Consider the following 23,709-nt stretch of genomic DNA (forward strand, 5'->3'; position numbering starts at 1 on the left):
TCTTCTGGTTTAGCGAAGCAGGCTCATCAGGACAGTTCAATGGAAAAGCATCTCTCTCTAATACTATGTTCATGTACAAAGTGCCTCCTCCTTCAGGTGCTCCCTTTTACTAACAAGGTCATTGCCCCAACCAGGACTTTCTGTTACACGTTTGACTAGATGTTTTCTATCCCCTCCTAATGACCCTGTAATTTAGTAAAGTGTTACATTAGGGCAGCGGTTCTCAACCTGTGGGTCGCAACCCCGGCGGGGGTTGAACGACCAAAACACAGGGGTCGCCTAAAGCCATTGGACCTACAGGTTGAGAACAGCTGCATTAGGGGAAAGTTCTTTTCAGGAGCACTGTCTACTGGTGAATCCAATTATGTTCAATGCAAGCACACCCTCTTATGGAATGACAGTTCAGGGGATATTGTACCCTCCACTGTTTCTTACTTTGAAAGATTTCCTCTATAAAATCTACTTCATGCCTACAATTAGGGTCCTTACCTAATACTAGTAATATGTTCCTTACACAACAATTAACTGAGAAAATTATGAAATCTCCTCAAGAGTTTTTAATGATAAGGTAAATTTCCATTTATAGGAAGTTTATTCTGTTAAAAATTGAAAAAAGACAAAATATTTTAATAGGTTTTTATTTCATAATTATATAATTCCTTTTCATGATAGATAATATATTCCTTCACTACCCAATATAAATTTTCCTTTTCTGCAACTCCCTATTAGAAAGGGAGTTTTGTTGTCTTCATTTAATAGTTTCTAAAATTATCTTGTCCATTTATTTTCACTTGTTAATTGCCCATATTTACCACTGTAATGTAAAGACCACAAGAGAAGAGATCTAATTTGTGTTATTTATCAGTAAAAAAAAAAGAATTCCAGAAAAGTATCTGGCATGTGAAGGTGACAAAAATATTTTCTGAGTGAATAATTTTAGTGAAGAAGTAAATTTAATAGCTAATCATTGTATCTATGGAGAAAAAAATGAACATGTATTAATACACTTCCTCTTTTGTACAGATTTTTTGCTTTATAACAAAATTAATTAGTATTGGGTTAGGAGTCCTAAAAAATGAATTTAGAAGTAGGTTAGATGTGTAACTCATAAAAATAACCAGAAAATAGTTTATATTTTTACTTCTAAATGGTGTAAATTTCAATGTTATAAATCACATAAGCAAAGCAAATCACATATGATGTGAAACACTAAATTATTAATATTGTGCTTGATTGAATATTTGTGACTGCCTGACCAGGGAGTGGCAACAGTGGATAGAACAATGACTTGAAATGCTGAGGACTCAAGTTTGAAACCACGAGGTTGCCAGTTTGAGCACGAGATCATAGACGTGGCCCCACAGTCACTGGCTTGAGCCCAAGGATCACTGACTTGAAGCCCAAGGTTGCTGGCTTGAGCTCAAGGTCCCTGGCTTGAGCAAAGGGTCACTGGCTCAGCTGGAACCCCCTAGTCAAGGCACATATTAGAAAGCAATCAATGAACAACTAAGGTGCCACAACGAAGAACTGATGCTTCTCATCTCTTTTACTGTCTCTCTGCCCCTGTCTGTCCATCTCTCTCTCTCTCTCTCATGCTCTCTAAAAATAAATAAATAATTAAATAAATAAATAATTTTTACAGCTAACCATTTCCTAAGCTAAAATAAATTGTTAAATGTTGTAAATCACTAAAAAATGTACTTTATTGTAAGCAATATCATGTGTCTGCTCAGGTGGAATCTACTAACTTTGCACCCATGTACTCTCTGAAAATTTGGAAAACTTTTCCAAAGTATTTCAGAAATTCTATTAGGATCTAAGAAGTAACCCAAAATGAAGTTTGGTGAATAATATTGTGCCATGTGCTTAATAGTTTCAGATTTTATTATATTTAGCAATATTCAAGCTAAAGCTGTTAAGGGAAATTATATATAACCTATCAGGTCAAGTTGAAACAACCTATTTCACGTCATATCCCCTAATGTTCTCCTCAGTCTAAACTCAAAAAAACCCCAAAAAACAAAAAATAATTACTGGCCTTTTTCTGGCACACCCTGTAAATTCTAAACACCTCTGTCTTTGTCTCAACTATTCAGTCCACTTGTAACACTTTTTCCTCACATTCCTCTATTAAAATCCAACCCAAACAACTGTTTTTCTTAAATTAAATAATATGTCATTCTCAATCCAGGCAACAACTTTTCCTCCTTTTTGATACAGCTTCTTGGTAACTTTGTAGAGAACGTACCTTCTGCATTATACTATACTTTTTGCATGTCTCTTCTGCCTTACTAGAATGTTATTGCATTGAGGGCAAGAATCATACAGTTGTCATCTTTATATCTCTCCCCCCATATTATCTAACACAGTGCTTTGCACAGTATAGATATTCGATCCATTGAACTAAATTGAGTTGAAATGAAAGCTTATGAAAAGTAACTGAGATACCCTTACTATGTCTTCATAGAGATTAAACATCAATTAAAATAGTTTTGTTTAAGTCTTTCTACTTTCCAAGATGCACCAAATATACAAAGAGTCTGTCAACTTCATTACCAACAACTGAATGTTAAATATTAACACAACTTATGTAAAGAGCTATCATTTTATGTTTTTCAGGGCAATAAATTATTGCCTTTCCTAGCATTTACAGAGCCAGTGTTTCCTTATGTTTCATAGAAAGTATAGTCGTATGTCATGCTCTACCATAAGCTTAACATCAATATAAGACTATCAGGATTTATTGGTTTCTATTTTGACACAGTTCATAAGTTGGTTAAGAGTCCCATTAACATTGAAGATTATTAATACTTTTTCTTATACCTTAGCAAATATTCAAAATATTGAATATTATGCATAAATAAATGAATAATATGCATAAATACATGCATATTTATATTGTAAAGAAATAAATGACAAATCTACCTATGATACCTTTGTAAATCAACAAATAAATAAGCCAATATCTAATTTTCTCTTGAGATAATAAACACATATACTTTTAAAAATATAAACAATCACAACAGACATTAAAAGTTGACTTTTTAAAAACTTCTAGGCATTAATGATTATATTTATTACCTAATTCTTATTAACTTATCAGGGGCTGTAATCTAGAAATATTAAAAGTAGTAATAAAGCAAAGAATTGCATACTTCTAGGTAATTCTTTCCATTTTTCTGTGTGTCAATCAAAGCCAGAGTTCTGCCTGACCAGGCGGTGGCACAGTGGATAGAGCAAGCATCGGACTGGGATGTGGAGGACCCAGGTTCGAGACCCTGAGGTCGCCAGCTTGAGCACAGGCTCATCTGGTTTGAACAAAGCTCACCAGCTTAGACCCAAGGTTGCTGGCTTGAGCAAGGGGTTACTCGGTCTGCTGAAGGCCCACAGTCAAGGCACATATGAGAAAGCAATCAATGAACAACTAAGGTGTCGCAATGAAAAACTAATGATTGATGCTTCTCATCTCTCTCCGTTCCTGTCTGTCTGTCTCTATCTATCCCTCTCTCTGATTCTCTCTCTGTATCTGAAAAAAAAAAAAAAGGCCAGAATTCTACATATGAAGTTGTGTATAGTTAAGGAATAAATGCCTCATGTACATGAATTTGAATTCTCAATAATTCAACTCAGTTACTAAAAGGAAACCCTGACACAGTTTATTCTCATTGGATGGCAGTGTAACTCCTACTGACAGAATCAGCTGACCCACGAATATATCTTGCTTAGGCTTTCAGTTTCTTGGCTGGTTTGAGAATAGGTCTGTGAATCAATCATAACATGTTAATCAAACAGACTCACTTGTGAAAACTATAAAATCTAACTGGATGAATCAATTAATTCAATTATATATCTACATATTTTATATATAGTGATTCGGCAAAAATAAAAGGCAAAAATTTTTAATGATGTTTTATATAAAGTCATGCCAATGATTGATGATAATTACTTCAAAATAAGAGTCAGTTTCTTACTATGTACAAATTTAATTGCTGGGGGGGGTTTGGGGGGGGATGTGGGTTTGTACACTAGATCTGGTTCCTAATATAAATTTCTCATTTAAAACTTTTTAACAGCATTTAAAACCATCAGTCTTTAACATCTAAAGTTTTAATTTCTATTTAAAATTAGAATTAAGGACAAAAGTGCAATATTAAAAGCAAAGGTATGTGATTCAAAAAATTTTACGATTCTCAATTTGAATGGTTGGTTTTTGTTTTGTTTGTTTTGTTTTGTTTTGTTTTTACCAATTACTTATATAAACTGATGAGGATTAGAAAAATGTTTTACCTGTTTTCAATTGGGCTTCCACTGTAGACAACTGAGACCTGTGATAAAGATAATACTAAATTCAAATACACCAAATATGTGCATAATGTTACACTGAGTCACTTTTAAAATATCATTCAAAGTATAGTTTTCAAAATATATCAATTTTCAAGATTAAGATATAAAATGTGCCAATCAGAGAGCCCCTGCCAAGACTCAGCACACTTTCCCCCAAGACCCCAATGCTCCAATCCCCCCACCCACACCTCCCACCACAGCCTTCTGCAGGCCATTTCCACCCAGGAAGAGGAATTGATCCCATGTCCACTATGCAGAACCTCCCCATTTTCAGCCCTTTAACTGATGCAAGTGAAGGTGATGATCTGCTTCCTGCTGGCACTGAGGGTTATGTCTATACAAGAATTCAACAGAAAAGAAGCAGGAAGACCCTTACTACTGTCTAGGGATCACTGATGATTACAGTAACGAGAAACTAGTTAAGTTACTTTAAAAATTTGCCTGAAACTGTACTATAATTGAGCATCTAGAGTATGGAAACGTAATTCAGCTACAGAGTGACCAGCACATGTCAGTTTCATATAGAGACTGGACATGCTAAGGATGACCAGATGAAGGATAATGGATTTTAAGTGCTTTTGGCTCACTGAAGCTTAAGTGAAGATTTACTTGTACTGATTAGAATTTCCCTTCTGTTCCTTGTCTTCCTTGTCACAAGTTTAATAATCTCACATCCTGTATAATGTAACCATTTGGGGTCTGCTTGTAACTTGACCTAGTGTAACTCCTTCATGCAATAAACTGAAAAGAGCCATGCTGTTTGGTCTTGAAGTCACTCATTTAAACAGAAGCCAAGCAGTAAGCACCTGGCACTGTCTAGCCTGAAACAAAGCAATAATCTGATGTTTCAGCCAAGCCCAGCACCCCAAGATCACAAATGGTTGTGTCTGACAAGAAGCTCTTCCATTGCCAGAGGCCACTGCCCTCAGAGAATGTCAGCACCTGCACAGCCTGTGGTGGAGCTGAGGGGAGAGAATGGGTAAGACAGCAACAGTATCTGTACCACTAGAAGGGGTCTAAAGTAGTCAAAAATCTCCAACCTGACCAGGTGGGTAGAGCAAAGAGCAGCCACCTTCTCTTTAGTGAGGTGACAAGTACATCTGGCTTGCCACCAAGGTCTTTTTGACCAAATATATGCTAGCTAATTGATGCCCAAACCCCAGAATGTGAGGCCAGCCTTCTGTCAGAATTAAACTTTTGACCAGGGAACAAATACAGCTTCCCAATGCCATGTGATATAACAAAATGATTTTTGGTTTCTCCTCCCCTTCAGATTTAATGTTATGTAATGTATTTAAACCTTTATTTAAATAAAGCATGTTTTCAGAAAAAAAAAGGTGTCAAAAGCTAAGAAATGTTCATATATAGCATTAGGAGAGACTTTGTAAAAGAAAGAAACTGGTACCAATATTATATTTCTAAATGAGAGCAAAGGGGGTTTTATACTATAGAAAATAAAAGTTATTTTGAACATCTATTACATAATTATTTAATATTTTTGATATTCTTTTTGAAGCATTTAGATTTCAAATGCCAACATCATATCAATATAGTAGTATTTTTTTAATTTATAAGTTTTTAAAGTATGCAAATAATTCATGCTCAAAACATGCATATTTGACATGTGATAAAAAATATCAGGAATCCAGTGACCTCAAGACTATAATTTTAATTATAATTGTCTAACCATTACACTTTATACCTAAAAAAAATACAAAAATTTTAAAATAATATGATTTTATTAATAAGAAAGATCAATATTTTCTTATGGCATAAATGTTGATTCTAGATTTTATCCCAGGTCTCAATTTTACCTAAATCAGTTTATTTTAAACAGAGATTAGCTGGCTATATCCTTATCCACCTGTAGCAAAGATTTCTACATGTTCACCAAACTACTTCTCTTGTTAGTCATATCACTTGAATACATTTCTCAGTCTCTCCTGCAGTTAAATGTCATAAATGAAATGAGAAATTAATATGCACCACTTCCAGCCCAGTCAATGAAAATGACTCAAGTTTGGTCTACCATGTTATTTTCCAGTTGCTGGATGTCTAGACCTATCATGGCTCAAGAAGCCAGATGCATGAAAGCAAAGTCTCTATATGCCAGGATATATGAATGACCTTGTAAAACAGGATAGATGATACGAACAATGACCCTGAACTTCCTGGAACCATCTACATGAGAAAATAAGCTTTTTCTGTGTGTGAGTCATTATACTTTTTGGGTCTATTTGCCACAAAATTTAGGCTATATATTAACAAATATATAATAATTGTTTTTCACATGGCATATGTAAATAGCTAGGACAGAGCTAAATAATGACAGAACATAAAATTCAAAATATACAAAATTTGACAGAGGCAGATTTAATGGCAGGAGCACTGGGTGCAAGCCCTGGGCCCCAACTTCTGAAGGGCCCTGCACAACCCCAACTTTACACTTTTTTCTAATGACATCAAGTTTGGTTTCATATGTGCAATTTTAACATTAATACTACACAAAATTTTTTATTTATTTAAAAATATGGTTATCGGACAACAAAGATGGTGACAGAGTAGGCAGACATTCCAACTGCCACCTTCCAGGACCAAATTGGATTACAACTTAATTTAAGAACAATCATCTTGAAAAAGCAATTTTGTACTAAACAAAGAAGAGTCTATAACCAAGGATCACAGAAGCCACACAGAGACGGGTAGGAAGGGTGAAAACACAGAAAGGGCTGCCCCACTCCCAGGAGCAAGCAGTGACTAAGGGTCAAGTAAGGATCTCACTGTGGGGAGGGTCACCATGAGAGGTGTGGGTGCTCAGCATCAGGCCTGGATCCCCAGGCTAGAGGCCCAGAGCTTATGAAACACCCAGACAGCATTTAGTTATAAAAAAGCCAGGTTTCTGTCTGCCAAAAAGAGAACTCTTGGATGCAGACTCCATCATAACGGGCCCACACAGAAAACCTCGTTCACAGCCACTTACCTGGGGCTCTGGCAAGGGAATGCTGAGAGGACTGTAGTTGCATGAGAAGAGTGTAATGTTGGAGGCCCAGGGAGAGACACTGTGGGAAACGGCAACCAAAACCCCTGTACTGAGTCATTCTCAAGTACTGTAGTCACCATCTTTCTTGTATGGAGCAATCCCCACTGAGTGGCATCAGCCTGGAAAAAAGCAGCTTCTCTGCTTTTGGAAGTCTCTCCTACTACAGTCATGGTGATGGGTCATTCAGAGAAGCCAAGAAGCAAGGGATGCATCAGTGACTGAGTTTTTGGGTACTGAGATGAGAGCTCACCTCCACACTCTCCTGAGTCTATGACTGGTGTTTCAATCTCACGGGACACTGAGTAGAACCTGTCCAGAGATGGGGCAGACCACACCTCTGGGGGTCTCAAAGGCCATACACACCAGACTCCCACACCCTACTGACGTCTGTGAAAAAAGTCTAAAGAGAATACCTGGGGCCAAGGGGTAAAGCCACACCCACTCACCTTCCTAATCATGAACTTCCACAGGCTTTACACTCTATCAAAGGGTTTTTCAGAAAAAAGCCTGATGGGTTAGCTCTCAGCCAACTAAATCTTTCAAAGCTAGTTTTTTTAAAAAAAGAAACAAATTTAGGATGTAAAGATGGCAGTGCAGTAGGCAGATGCACAGACTCCCAGCTCACACAACACTTTAGATTACAAATTAATTTAGGAACAATCAGCATGAAAAACCAACTCTGGACTACAAGAACAGCTCTCAAAAACCAAGAAGCAAAGAAGAAATCACATCGAGACTGGTAGGGAACGCCGAGGATGGGTGGGTCTCCCCTACTTACAGGAACTAAGGGAGGCTGAGGCTGAGAGCCCAGAAGGGCTCTCACTCCAAGTAAAAGAGCAGAAAATATCACTCACAGCCACTTGCCTGGGGATCTGGGAACGAGGTGTGTTCAAAGGGCTGGCTTGTCTTCCAAAAAAAAAGGGGAGAGAGAGAGACAGACAGTGAGGGACAGAGAAATGCATGAAATGACCTGAGAAGGTGACTCATCCAGTGCTGGAGGCAGCCATAGATGGGGAAGGGGTTGATCTTTCCACACAATACAAGACAAAAGTGGTTCCAGGTGATGGATCTCTGGACATCTCTCCAGCTCTAATCAGCACAACAAGACAAAGCTGAAAACAAGAAGTGAGGAGGAGGGGCAGTAACTCAGGTCTCCATGGAGATCTGAGATACACCTCCCCCTACTGAAGCTGAGAAAACACCCTGGCCTGGAGAGAGTAGCTGGCAGATCAGGCCTTCAGAGTCTCAGGTAACACCCACCATATTCCTGGATACAGTTTCAAATAAGCCCCCTGCTGAAATCAATAAACAAGACTACAATGGTGTTAAAAAAATTAAGAAGAAAACAAACAAATCAAGACTTTAAAGCAGCTCTACTAGAAAAGCCAAATCCAACAGTGGATTACAAATAACAGCTGATGCCAACCAAATAAGACCTAGAAATAATACAAATAAAAATTGGAGGCAGACAACACAAAGCCTAGACTCAACCAGCTCTACAAACAATACACCCAAACACACAGACATAATGAGAAGACAAACAACTGCAATCCAAATGAAACCACATGAGAAACCTCCGGGAAATGAACTGAGTGATCGGGAAATAACCAAACTTCTGGATGCAAAGTTTAAAATAATGATTTTTAGAATGCTTAGGGATCTTAGAACAACAATGGATGATCATTACAAACACCTAAATAAAGAAACAGCAAATATAAAAAAAGACATTGAAATATTAAAAAAGAATCAGTTGGAGATAACAAATACAATATCAGAAATGAAGACCACATAGAAGGAATTAAAAACAGGATGGATAAAACTGAGGATAAAATCAGCGAGTTGGAGGACAAGTTAAACAAAGGCATCGAAGCAAAGCAGAAAAAAAAAAAGAGATCAAGAAGTCTGAGGAAACTCTAAGAGAACTCTGTGACAACATGAAGAGAAATAACATCCGCATCATAGGGGTTCCTGAAAAAGAAGAGAAAGAACATAAGATAGAGTCTTTGTTCAATCATATCATAGCTGAAAACATCCCTAAATTAATGCAGGAAAAGTCTCACAAGTTCAAAAAGCACAGAGAACTCCATTAAAGAGAAACCCAAAGAAATCTACAGCAAGACACATCATAATTAAAATACCAAAGCTAAGTGATAAAGAGAAAATATTAAAAGCTACTAGAGAAAAAAAGGCTATCACCTACAAAGAAGCCCCCATAAGGATGACTTCCAACTTCTCAACAGAAACACTTGAGGCCAGAAGGGAATGGCAAGAAATATTCAAAGTAATGCAGAACAATAACCTACAACCAAGACTACTTTATCCAGCAACGCTATTGTTTAAAATTAAAGGAGAAATAAAAAGCTACCCAGACAAAAATGAAAAAAACACAGAGAATGCATTACAACCAAACCAATGCCGCATAAAATGTTAAGAAGCCTGTTGTAAACAGATCAAAGTGGGAAAACAATATAGCAAAGAGAAATACAACTTTAAAGAATAAAATGGCAATAAACAACTACATATCAATAATAACCTTAAATGTAAATGGATTAAATGATCCAATCAAAAGACATAGGATAATAAAACAGAGCTGCAAGGATAATAAAACAGGGCTCATACATAAGCTGTCTACAAGAGACACTCCTTAAAACAAAAGATGCATGTAGACTGAAGATAAAAAAAATAAATAAAATATTTCATGCAAATGGAAATAAAAAAAAGCTGGGGTAGCAATACTTAGATAAAATGGACTTTAAAACAAAGGCTATAGTAACAGATAAAGAAAGCCACTACATAATGATTAAGGGAGCAATCCAACAGGAAGATATAACCATTATAAATATCTACGCAACTAATATAGGAGCACCTAAATATATAAAGCAGACTTTGATGGATATAAAAGAGGAGATTAACAGCAATACTATAATAGTAGGGGATTTCAAGACCCCACTAACATCACTAGATAGATCCTCAAGAAAAAAATTAACAAAGAAACAGCAGACTTAAAGGACACACTAGATCAACTGGACTTAACAGATATCTTCAGAACACTTCACCCTAAAGCAGCAGAATATACATTCCTTTCAAGTGCTCATGGTACATTCTCTAGGATAGACCACAAGTTAGGGCAAAAAAGGGGTCTCAACAAATTTAAGAAGACTGAAATCATATCAAGCATTTTCTCTGATCACAATGGCATGAAACTAGAAATCAACCACAACAGAAAAACTCAAAAATTTTCAAACACATGGAAACTAAATAGCAGGTTGTTAAATAACAAATGGATTAACAATGAGATAAAAAAAAGAAATAAAAAATTCCTAGAAATGAATGATAAGCATACAACAACTCAAAATTTCTGGGACACTACAAAAGCAGTACTGAGAGGGAAGTTCATAGCACTACAGGCACACCTTAAGAAGCTAGAAAAGGTGCAAATAAACAACTTAACCCTGCATCTAAAAGAACTAGAAAAAGAACAGCAAGTAAAGCCCAGAGGTAGTAGAAGGAAGAAAATAATAAAGATCAGAGTGGAAATAAATGACATAGAGGCTAAAGAAACAATACAGAGGATCAATGAAACCAGGAGCTGGTTCTTTAAAAAGGTAAACAAGATCGATGAACCTTTAACCAGACTCACCAAGAAAAAAAGAGAGAGGACTCAAATAAATAAAATTAGAAATGAGAGTGGAACTACCTTATGACCCAGCAATCCCTCTACTGGGTATATACCCCAAAACCTCAGAAACATTGATACGTGAAGACACATGTAGCCCCATGTTCATTGCAGCACTGTTCACAGTGGCCAAGACATGGAAACAACCAAAAAGCCCTTCAATAGAAGACTGGATAAAGAAGATGTGGCACATATACACTATGGAATACTACTCAGCCATAAGAAATGATGACATCAGATCATTTACAGCAAAATGGTGGGATCTTGATAACATTATAAGGAGTGAAATAAGCAAATCAGAAAAAAACAAGAACTACATGATTCCATACATTGGTGGAACATAAAAATGAGACTAAGAGACATGGACAAGAGTGTGGTGGTTACCATGGGTGGGGGGGGAGGGAGGACATGGGAGGGAGGGAGGGAGAGAGTTAGGGGGAGGGGGAGGGGCACAGAGAACTAGATAGAGGGTGACGGAGGACAATCTGACTTTGGGTGAGGGGTTTGCAACATAATTTGATGACAAAATAACCTAGACATGTTTTCTTTGAATATATGTACCCTGATTTATTAATGTCATCCCATTACCATTAATAAAAATTTATAAAAAAAAAAAAAAAAAAAGAAATGAGAGTGGAGAAAAAACTGACAGAAATACAAAATATTGTAAGAAAACATTATGAACAACTGTATGCCAAAAAACTAGACAACCTTGAAGAAATGGACAAATTCCTTGAAACATACAATCTTCCAAAAATCAATCAGAAAGAATAGGAAAACCTAAACAGACTGATTACAACAAATAAGATTGAAACACTTATCAAAAAACTCTCAACGTGTATATATAATTTCACTAATCTCTTTCCCTTCTCTGATCCCACCTTCTATTCCATAACACAGCATTATAGAGAACAATACAGCAAATCCTGGAGGGAAGGGGAGAGGGGCAAAAGGGGAGCTGAGGGGAACATTGGGGTGGGGGTGATATATTCGGTGGGACACTTGAATCTATGTAAACAAAATAAATTGAAAATCATAGAAAAAGAAATAATGTTCTGATAACTATGTATAGTGTCAGGTGGGTCCCAGAAATACTGTATTATTGTCTAACCATGATACTGTACACAAGAAACTAATAAAAATACTATTGAATGTAAAAAAAAACAAAACCCTCCCAACAAAGAAAAGTCCTGGGCCTCATGGCTTCACAAAAGAATTCTACCAAATATTCAAAGAAGAAATAACTCCTATCCTTCTCAAGTTATTTCAAAAAATTCAAGAGGAAGAAAGACTTCCAAGCTCCTTTTATGAGGCGAGCACAATTCTGATTCCAAAACCAAGCAAAGACAAAACAAAGAAAGAAAATTATAGGCTAATATCCCTGATGAATATAGATGCTAAAATCCTCAACAAAATATTAGCAACAGGATCCAGCAATATATGAAAAAAATTAGACACCATGATCAAGTGGAATTTTTTCTGGGGAGGCAAGGATAAAACAGTATTTGCAAATCAATCAATGTGATTCATCACATAAGAAAAGGAAGGAGAAAACCCACATGATAATTTCAATAGATGCAGAAAAAGCATTTGAAAAAATCCAGCACCCAATTATGATCAAAACTCTCAGCAAAGTGGGAATATAGGGAATATACTTCAACATGATAAAGGCCATCTATGACAAACCCACAGTCAACATCATACTCAACGGGCAAAAAAAAAAAAAAAAAAAAAAAGCAATGCCCTTAAGATCAGGAACAAGGCAGGGTGCCCTTTTTCGCCACTCTTTTTCAACATAGTTCTGGAAGTCCTAGCCACACAATCAGACAACAAGAAGAAATAAAAGGCATCCAAATTAGAAAAGAAGAAGTAAAACTATCATTTGCAGATGATATGATCTGGTATACAAAAAACCCTAAAATCTCAGTCAAAAAGCTACTGGATCTGAAAAATGAATTCAGCAAGGTGGCAGGATATAAAATTAATACTCAAAAATCAGAGGCATTTTTATATATCAACAATGAGCAGTTAGAAAGAGAAATTAAGGAAACAATCCCCTTCACTATTGTAACCAAAAAAATAAAGTACCTAGAAGTAAATTTTAGTAAATCTCCTCCAGGAGATTAAAGGCTTGTACTCGGAAAATTATACAACATTGATAAAAAAAAATCAGGGAAGATATAAACAAGTAGAAGTATATACTGTGCTCATGGTTAGGAAGAATAAACATCATTAAAATGTCTATATTACCCAAAGCAATTTATAAATTCAATGCAATACCAATTAAAATACCAATGACATACTTCAAAGATATAGAACACATATTCCAAAGATTTATATAGAACCAAAAAAACCACGAATAACCTCAGCAATCTTGAAAAGGAAGAATAAAGTGAGAAGTATCGCACTTCCTGATATCAAGGCCATTGTACTCAAAACAGCCTGGTACTGGCATAAGAACAGGTATATAGATCAATGGAACAGAACTGAGAACCCAGAAATAAACCCACACCTTTATGGACAACTGATATTTGACAAAGGAGGTAAGAGTATACAATGGAGTAAAGACAGCCTCTTTAATAAATGGTGTTGAGAAAATTGGACATCTGCCTGCAAAAAAAATGAAACTAGACAACCAACTTACACTATTCACAAAAATAAATTCAAAATGGATAAAAGACTTAAATGTAAGTCATGATACCATAAACATCTTAAAAGAAAACATAGGCAGTAAGCTCTCCGACATCTCTCGCAGCAATATATTTGCCAATTTATCTCCATGGGCAAGTAAAATAAAGGACAGGATAAACAAATTGGACTATATCAAACTAAAAAGCTTTTGCACAGCTAAAGACAATAAGAACAGAATAAAAAGGAAAACTACACAGTGGGAGAACATATTCAACAATACGTCTGATAAGGGGTTAATAACCAAAATTTATAAAGAACTTGTAAAACTCAACACCAGGAAGAAAAACAATCCAATCAAAAATGGGCAAAAAAAAATGAATAGACACTTCTCCAAAGAGGATATACAGATGGCCAATAGGCAGATGAAAAAAATGCTCAATATCACTAATCATTAGAGAAGTACAAATTAAAACCACAATGAGATATCACCTCACACCAGTCAGAATGGCGCTCATCAACAAAACAACACAGAATAAGTGCTGGCGAGGATGTGGAGAAAACGGAACCCTCCTGTACGGTTTGTGGGAATGCAGCCTGGTGCAGCCACTGTGGAAGACATTATGGAGATTCCACAAAAATTAAAAATCAAACTGCCTTTTGACTCAGGTATCCCACTTTTAGGAATATACCCTAAGAACACCATAGCACTGTTCCAAAAGGAGAAATGCACCCCCATTTTTATGGCAGCATTGTTCACAATAGTGAAGATCTATAAAACAGCCCAAGTGTATCAGTGGCCTAGTGGATTAAAAAGCTTTGGTACATATACACTATGGAATACTACTCAGCTATAAGAAATGATGACATCGGATCATTTACAACAACGTGGATGAACCTTGATAACATTATACTGAGCGAAATAAGTAAATCAGAAAAAAGTAAGAACTATATGATTCCATACATAGATGAGACATAAAAATGAGACTCAGAGACATGGAGAAGAGTGTGATGCTTACTGGATTGGTGGGAGGGAGGGCAGGGAATAAGGAGAATGAGGGGGTGGGGGAAGGGGAGGTGCACAAAGAAAACCAGATAGAAGGTGACGAAGACAATTTGACTTTGGGTGATGGGAATACAACATAATCAAATGTCAAAATAACCTGGAGATGTTTTCTCTGAACATATGTACCCTGATTTATCAATGTCACCCCATTAAAATTAATTTTAAAAAAGGGGTTTTCAGAGGCTGAATGCAACAACCAGCCAGCAAACAGAGGCTGCAAAAGGAGGGACCCAAGGAAATTTGGCTGTTAAAGCAGAACTTCCCCCAGGCCCAGTGTGAGTAAAAGCCAGCCTAGGAGTACAGCTTGGTATTTCCATGTACACCTGGGCCTAGGCGAGGCAGCCACAAACTCTGGATTTCTTATATCTCCAAGAAGGTTGCTGACTAGACTAGACACTGCTAGTCACAGACAGTATCTCCCACTGGTCTGCACTGGGTTCCTCCAAGGAAGTCCCAGGGCTGGCACATTGAGAGGCCAGGTTCGGAAAGCATTGGTTCAGGAGCTAACAACCCTTGCTAGAGTGGTATCCTAAGGAAAAGCTCACACCTAGCCCAGCTGAGGTGAGTTCCACTCTCTGTGATCAGCACTGCACAACAGCTCATGTGTTGTGCCAGTTGGATATGGTGGAGCTTCACAGTCTGCTGGCCTGAGTGCTGCATATTCTCTTCTACTAAGCTAGATTCCACAGGGGGATGGGAGAGATGCTTGGAGCATGGACATTTAACATGTGGGTCCCTGTGAGTCTATTGTTGGATCTGATCGAGAGGCTTAGCCAGCTTTGGGAGGGACAAAGTCAGCCCCAGGAGAGGACTCTCTCAGTCTTCCTCCCTGAGACCAGGGTCTCATCAGCTGAAAAAAACTTCAGCAGAAAAGACTGTTGGCCACACTTGGTCTGAACCTGATGCTCAACTTGTTGAAAAGATATTTAAAATTTGAGTATACACCAGTGGCTAAGGGATCAGGTTCTGGAGTAGGAGCCACATTCCCTGTACTGAGCTCCTGACCAAGAGATTCCTGAAATAGGGAGCCCCACAATCATTGTAGTCACAATGTCAGCTGACTTAACCCACCAAGTGTGCAACCTGTAGAGTGGTTCGTTGGGTGAGGCCAGTCTGAGCCCACACTACAGTCTTACTACAGAAGACTCTGTGGGAAGACTGAGCAGCTGCAAGATGACGAGAAGCTGAAAAGTGGAAACAAATCTTACAGAGCTTGGAGCTTTTATGCAGCTGTTGTCATCGCTAAGCAGGAGGAAGCTGATCCTTAAACAAAGGTTGGCCCCTCTCACAGTACCCAAACACAGAAAACGCAGGCACAAACAGTGAAAAGTGCAGTAGCTACAGACTGGTAGCCCACAGTGGGTTAAAAACAACAGCTGATGCCTGCCCAAGAAGAACTAGAACCAAAAGTACTGGTAGGGGGTGGCAGTCAGCACCAACCCTAGACTCAACTACCTATACAAGCAGCACACCCAAAGATGGAGTCTAGCAGACACCAGCCATTGTGGAGGATAAATACGCCCAACAGGAAAGACATTGTACAATGTGTAATACACATAATCAAGGTTAATGCATAGAGCCAGCTAGCCTGAATGTACCCATGAAAAGACCAACTGCCTCTAATACTCACATACAACAGAGGGAAAATAGTATCCTCAAGAAGTATTCCCAGAATAAAAACAAGTAGCATGGAGGACAGTACCACCAAGACCACACAAAAATTTCAAAGTCAGACATTGCTACCAAATACACAGATAAAATGGGAAGATGTAGAAATGTGACCCAAATGAGTCAACAAGAGAAATACCCATAAAAAGAAATGAATGAGATTGAAGTAACCAAACTGTCAGATGCAGAGTTTAAATCAATGATTTTTAGAATGCTCAAGGATCTTAGAGCAACAATGAATAGACATAATGAGCACCTATATAAAAAGATAGCAAGCATCAAAAAGAACATTGAAATCAGAAAAAGAACCAGTCAGAAATGACAAATACAATATCAGAAATAAATACTGCACTAGAAGGAATTAACAACAGGTTGGATGAAGCAAAAGATAGAATCAGCGATTTAGAAGACAAGATAAACAGAAGCAGAGCAGCAAAAAGTAAAAAAGCTCAAAAAGTCTGAGAAAATTCTAAGAGAGCTCTGTGACAATATGAAGAGAAACAACATCCGCATCATAGGGGTTCCAGAGAAAGAAGAGAATGAACAAAGAATGGAGAAACTGTTTAGAAAAATCATAGCTAAAACCTTCCCTAAATTGATGAAGGAAAAAGTGACACAATTTTAAGAAGCACAGAGACTTCCATTAAATAGGAACCCAAGGAGGCCTATAAAAAGACACGTCATAATTAAAGTTCCAAAGTTAAAAGACAAAGAAAGAATACTAAAAGCTGCAAGAGAAAAGTAGTTAATTACCTACAGAGAAGTCGCCATAAGGATGACACCCGACATCTCAACAACAGGAACACTTGAAGTCAGAAGGGATTGGCAAGAAATATTCAAAGTGATGCAAAGCAAGAACCTACAACCAAGGCTTCTTTATTCAGCAAGAATATCGTTTAAAATGGAAGGAAAAATAAAAAACTTCCCAGAAAAAAATAATTCAAAGAATTCATTACAACCAAACCGGTATAGCAATAAATTTGAAGTGGGCTGCTATAAAAAGAACAAAAAGGGAAAAATCTAGAAAAAGAGGATTGTAGATTTAAATAATAAAATGGCAATAAACAACTACATATTAATAATAACCTTAAATGCAAATGGATTAAATGCTCCAATCAAAGGCAAGGGTAGCCTGACCAGGCGATGGCACAGTGGATAGAGCGTCGGTCTGGGATGTGGAGGACCCAGCTTTGAGACCCTGTGGTCGCCAGCTTGAGTGCGGGCTCATCTGGCTTAAGCAAAAAGCTCACCAGCTTAGACCCAAGGTTGCTGGCTCGAGCAAGAGGTTACTCGGACCACTGAGGGCCTGTGGTAAAGGCACATATGAGAAAGCAATCAATGAACAACTAAGGCATTGCAACGAAAAACTGATGATTGATGCTTCTCATCTCTCTCTGTTCCTGTCTGTCTATCCCTATCTATCCCTCTTTCTGACTCTCTCTCTGTCCATGAAAAAAAAAAAAGACAGGGTAGCTGTGTGGATACAAAAACAGGACCCATACATATGCTGTCTACAAGAGATCCACCTCAAAACAAAAGATAAACATAGACTAAAAGTAAAGGAATGGACAAAAGTATTTCATGCAAATAAAAATTTTTAAACAGGTAGGGTAGCAATACTTTTATCCAACAAAATCAACTTTACAACAAAAGCTATAGTAAGGGATAAGGAAGGTCACTACATAATGATAAAGGGAACTATCAAACATGAGGATATAACCATTGTTTATATCTATGTGCCTAATATAGGAGCACCTAAATATAAAAAACAGATTTTGATGGACATAAAGGGCAAAATCAATAGTAGGGGATTTTAATATCCCACTAACATCAATGGATAGATCCTCCAGACAGAAAATTAACAAAGAAATAGCGACCTTAAGTGACACATCGGATCAACTGGATTTAATAGATATCTTCAGAACCTTTCACCTTAAAGCAGCAGAATATACATTCTATTCAAGTGCTCATAGTACATTCTCTAGGATAGACCACATGTTAGTACATAAAACAAGTCTCAATAAATTTAAAAGATTGAAATCATATCAAGCATCTTCTCTCAGCACAATAGGATGAAATTAAAAATCAACTACAATAGAAAAACTGAAAAATATTCCAACACTTGTAGGCTAAATAGCATGTTATTAAATAATGAATGGGTTAACAATAAGATCAAAAAAGAAATAAAAAATTTCCTTGAAATAAATGAAAATGAACATAAAACAACTCAAACTTTATGGGAAACAGCAAAAGCAGTCCTGAGAAGGAAATTCATAGCATTACAGACATACCATGAGAAGCAAGAAATAGCTCAAATAAATCACTTAACCCTGCATCTAAAAGAACTAAAAAAAGAACAAATAAACCCTGAGGAAGTAGAAGGATGAAAAAAATAAACATTAGAACAGAAATAAATGCCACAGAGGCTAAAAAAACAATACTGAAGATCAATGAAACCAACAGCTGGTTCTTTAAAAAGGTAAACAAGACTGATGAACCTTTAACTAGACTCATCAAGAAAAAAAGAGAGGACTCAAATAAATAAAATTAGAAATAAAAGTGGAGAAGTAACAACTGACACCACAGAAATACAAAAGATTGTAAGAAAATGCTATGAATATCTGTATTCCAAAAATTTGGACAACCTATAAATAAATAATATGTGTGTTTTCGCATATTACAGTCTCCATCACTGTATCTCCTGCCAGCTCTTTCTCTTTCACCCATACCAGCAGAAGCTTCTCCATTTCTTCATGGATATTTGTCCTTAATTGGGATAGAATTGTAGTTCCTTTCACTAGATTTGCACTTTTGATGGCATCCTTTTGTTTAAGGATGGTACAAATTGTAGATGTATTAAGGTCATATAGCCTTACTAGTTCAATCACTCATATACCACGCTCATGTTTTTCTATTATTTCTTGCTTTGCTTCTATCAACATCATTCTCTTCTTCTTCTCACCACTGTCCTTTACACTCACTTTCTTCGGCCTCATGATAGCACACAAAATAAGTTAGTAAAGAATGCAAAAATGATGCAAGAACGAGTACAGTGCACAAGATTTGACCTGATTCTGCGGGTAACACGTGAGAAAAAACAAGATGCTGGTGTTGTGCTGCCAATACTGGACCCGTGCGCCAATGCGCCAACTAGCAGCAGCTTCCACAAATTACTCATATCTCAGAATTTCTCTCGGATCTTGAACAAAAATACAAACCGAGTCGCAGCTTGTATCTTAAAAAATTCGTATGTTGGTCTGCTGGTATCTCAAGGTACCACTGTATTTGCAAGTTGCTAAGACAGTAAAAATTTAAAAGACCTCATCATATTTTTTAAAAATTCTGTAACCAGGTATGGTGACAGATGTCGACTAAATATATTGTGTTAATAATTTTGAAATTATTTAAATGTCAAACCATTATGTTGTACACCTAAAATTAATATGTCAATTATATCCTCAATAAAAACAAATAAATAAATGTATAAGACATTTTATTTTATATCTGACAGGTCTGTATTGAAACAACTATCCTGAAAATAAAATGTCAACAACTGAGTGTCTTAAAAACCCAACCACAAAATTAATAACATATTTGTTAGATTCTTATTCAAAGTAATAATGAATTAATATACTCAGAAGATAAAAAGTCCAAGCAAAAATGGCATAGAGAATTCTTATAGTATATACAAATAATGCAAGTAGTAATATAAAAGATTAAGCTCTAACAACACATATTACCATATGTTGAGTATTTCCTTACCTGTGGCTGTTCCTGGATGTTAGCATTTGTCTTTTGTTCACTTGAATCTGCAACTTCTGCTATTCTTGTTCCTATATCCAATGGTATAGATTTTGGATCTTTACCCTTAATGTCTCTTTTACTATTATTATTTTCCACTGTTGCCTTGTTCTTCATGTCACTTTTAAGTAACTCCCCTTGATTTAGGAAATACTTTAGTTGATGCCTAGCTTTGTCAGCTTCCTGTTTTTTAAAAAATAACCATTTATCAAGCATTATTTCTGTGGTATTTTCCTCCCGATATTACAACTTTCATCTGCTTATGTTCATGTCCATGTTAATTCTCAACTTCATTTTTACTGAGTTTGAGAAGCCTAAGTTAACCACTTATATAACCCATAGTTTAATAGATCCTCAAAATTTGAAACTATGAAAATCCTCTCCCATTTTCAGGGCAATTTTTATATCCAGGAGATTTTCCTATTATCTTCTTAAAATCTGTAATTATACAGGCAAAATAAAAGTTAATAAAAGATATACATTATACAATGTGCTAAAGTGAAACCATAATTTACATCTTTATCAAGAGAAGAAAATGTGGCCCTGACCAGTTGGCTCAGTGGTAGAGCATCACCTGGCGTGTAGAAGTCCCGGGTTCAATTCCCAGCCAGGGCACACAGGAGAAGCACCTATCTGTTTCTTCACCTTTCCCCCTCTCCTTTCTCTCTCTCTTTCTTCCCCTCCCACAGCAAAGGCTCCATTGGAGCAAGAGTTGGCCCGGGAGCTGATGATGGCTCCATGGCCTCTGCCTCAGGTGCTAGAATGGCTCCTGTTGCAATGGAGCAACACCCCAGATGGGCAGAGCATCACCCCCTGGTGGGCTTGCCAGGTGAATTCCAGTCTGGGGCATGGAGTCTGTCTCTCTGCCTCCCCACTTCTCACTTCAGAAAAATACAAAAAAAAAAAAAGAAAGAGAGAAAAGAAAATGTGAAAAATTATTTCTTCCAGAATAAAATTCTTCTTTAAAATATTATTTTGTAAGAAAGAATATGTAGATTAACAAAGTTCACAAATAATCTCACCAAATAAAAAAAGCTTCTTAACATTTCAATGTATATCCTTTATAACTACTTCTAAATATAAGCAATATACATATGTATTTTTAAATATTTATCTCATTTGACTTTGGGCAATGGGTATAAAACATAATTGACTATTCAAATGATGCAGTGATGTTTCCCTAAAATCTATGTATACTTGTTGATCAATGTCACCCCATTGAATTTAATTTTCTAAATAAAAAAAATTTTACAGATATAGGATCATGCTAGAGATACTCACATAAAATGACCTTTCATTATATAATGTCAAAGATATGTTTCCTTGACAATAAAAATGTAACTTAAAATAACTGAGAAGTATATTTAATAATAAACTTTTATTTAGCAAATTTTTTTATCAATGGATAGATTAGTAAGTTAAAATGTTTTGCTATTAAAAATTTTATATTATATATAACTGTAAAAAAGCTCTACACTTTTTTCTTCTTTACAATAAATTTTTAGTAGTGGAACTATTCAATGAAAAGGAGGCTATGTCTTTCCAAGACTCTTGCTATATGTTTTTTTCAGGAAAAGATCAATTAATACTACTAATAAAAGTATATAAAAGATTGCTCATTTCTACAAATAGTCACAAATATTAGATATTTTGGCTCCTTAAATTTTTACCAAAATGATATACTTGAAAGAATTTATCCTGTTGTTATTTTTATTTTTTAAATGTATTATGCTGACTCTGGTTAATAAGAGCAAATAGGTTTCAAATGTACATTTCATAATCTGTATATTATATTGTGTGTCTACCACCCAAAGTCAAATCATCTTTCATCACCATGTATTTTGTTATTTTTAATTGCATTTATGTGAAAAAAGTGAGGTCCAGTATATTTATATGTATTTATTGGGCATAGCCTATTAATTTATGACTTGCCTGTCTGTGTCCTTTGTCTATTTAGGAAGAGGGCCATCCATATTTCTTTCAGACTTGTAAAATATCCTCATATGTAATATTTTGTAAAAATTTCCATTTATCTTTATATTTCACAATTTTTATTATTAAAATGTTTTAAATTTATGTATTTAGATGTATAAGTATATTAACATATTCCTTTGTTGTACAATCCTTAAAAAGCCTTGCTTCAGCCAAGACCATATACTTGTTACCAACTGTTTCTTCTAATATCTTTACAATGCATTTATACTTGTGAATATTTTATCAGTCTGCAACTTATTTTGCCATATTACATGAACTAGAAACCTATTTTTTATGGTTTTTGTGTCTGTTTTATCCTTCCATGAAAAATTTTAATAACTAAAACTGTAAAATACTAAATTACTACATTTATTTGAATCTGTTTCTGGACTTCTCATTCAGTGCCAAATCCAGAACTATACTGCTTTAATTATTGTAGTTTTACACTGTGTATTGACTTTGAGATAAGCAAATCTTCCTTAATTATTCTTTGTATATTCACCAATTTCTTATCTCAGTATATCTTATAATAGTTCTGTTAATCTAAAAAATAATTTCATTTATATCAAAAATAATTTGCATTAAGTTTGTATATCAGTTTGGAGATAGTACAAAATTAAATTATTTTTAATATTGAGGCTTTAAAACCAAACATATATATTATTTATATACTATTCACCTATGTCCCTCAGTAAAGTGTATTTTTCTTCAAATAAAACTGTGTATTTCTGTTAAGTATACTATCTTAATATTTTGAATAGAAACTTTCTACTGTATTTTCTAAAAAATTACTGCTTTTTTCTTGTATCATTCTTTTTTGATTTTTTTGATTTTTCAGTTACAGTTGACATACATCATTATTAGTTTCAGATATAAAATACATTGATTAACTGGTCACTGATAATTAAAAAAACCTTTTTTAATATATATTTTGTCCTCAGCCACCTTTTTGAGCTACATCATTAATAACAAAATTGTGTATTATTTGGTATTTTTTGGAAGGAAAATGATATAATATGTAAGTAATATTATTTTTGCCTACCCAATTATAAAAATGTTACTTCTTTTACTGTTATATAGTTTAGCAACAATTTGAAAAACAGCAGTAAGAGCTAACATTCCAGTTTTACTGAATTTCATTGTAACATCTACAGTATTTTACTTTATTTGTAATATTGTCTCATTTTGAAATAGATTCCTTTGAGTAAAGATGTTTACTTTTTTTCTAGCTTACTCTATAATTTCATTTATATGTGGGATATAAAACTGAAAGCAACAAATGAACAAACAAGAAAAACAAACAAAAACTCATAGACTAGTGGTAAGACTATTGTGCTAACCAGAGGTAAGGCATATGGGGAGGTACTAAAAGGTAAAGGGGACCAAATACATGATGACAGAAGATGATTTGACTTAGAGTGGTGGGCACACAATGCAATATACAGATAATGTATCATAGAAATGTATACTTGAAACCTATATAATTTTATTAACCAATGTCACCCAAATAAA

At 35.6% G+C, this 23,709-nt stretch overlaps 1 protein-coding gene and 1 pseudogene across 1 annotated transcript in view; one reads left to right on the forward strand and one right to left on the reverse strand.

Moving 5' to 3' along the window:
* The first annotated feature begins 4,586 nt into the window (after positions 1-4,586).
* LOC136338098 (eukaryotic translation initiation factor 1 pseudogene) lies at positions 4,587-4,916 on the forward strand (annotated as a pseudogene).
* A 10,962-nt stretch (positions 4,917-15,878) lies between these two features.
* Positions 15,879-23,709, reverse strand: part of CCDC7 (coiled-coil domain containing 7) — a 240,760-nt gene continuing 232,929 nt past the window's right edge. Inside the window, exons 14-15 of the mRNA XM_066233057.1 lie at positions 20,185-20,406; positions 15,879-15,938 (exon numbers count right to left, since the gene is read on the reverse strand). Of these exons, the coding sequence (XP_066089154.1) occupies positions 15,879-15,938; positions 20,185-20,406 (282 nt within the window). The remainder of the gene's footprint in view (positions 15,939-20,184; positions 20,407-23,709) is intronic.

This window comes from Saccopteryx bilineata, chromosome 5, assembly GCF_036850765.1.
Source record: "Saccopteryx bilineata isolate mSacBil1 chromosome 5, mSacBil1_pri_phased_curated, whole genome shotgun sequence".
Classification (NCBI taxonomy): domain Eukaryota; kingdom Metazoa; phylum Chordata; class Mammalia; order Chiroptera; family Emballonuridae; genus Saccopteryx; species Saccopteryx bilineata.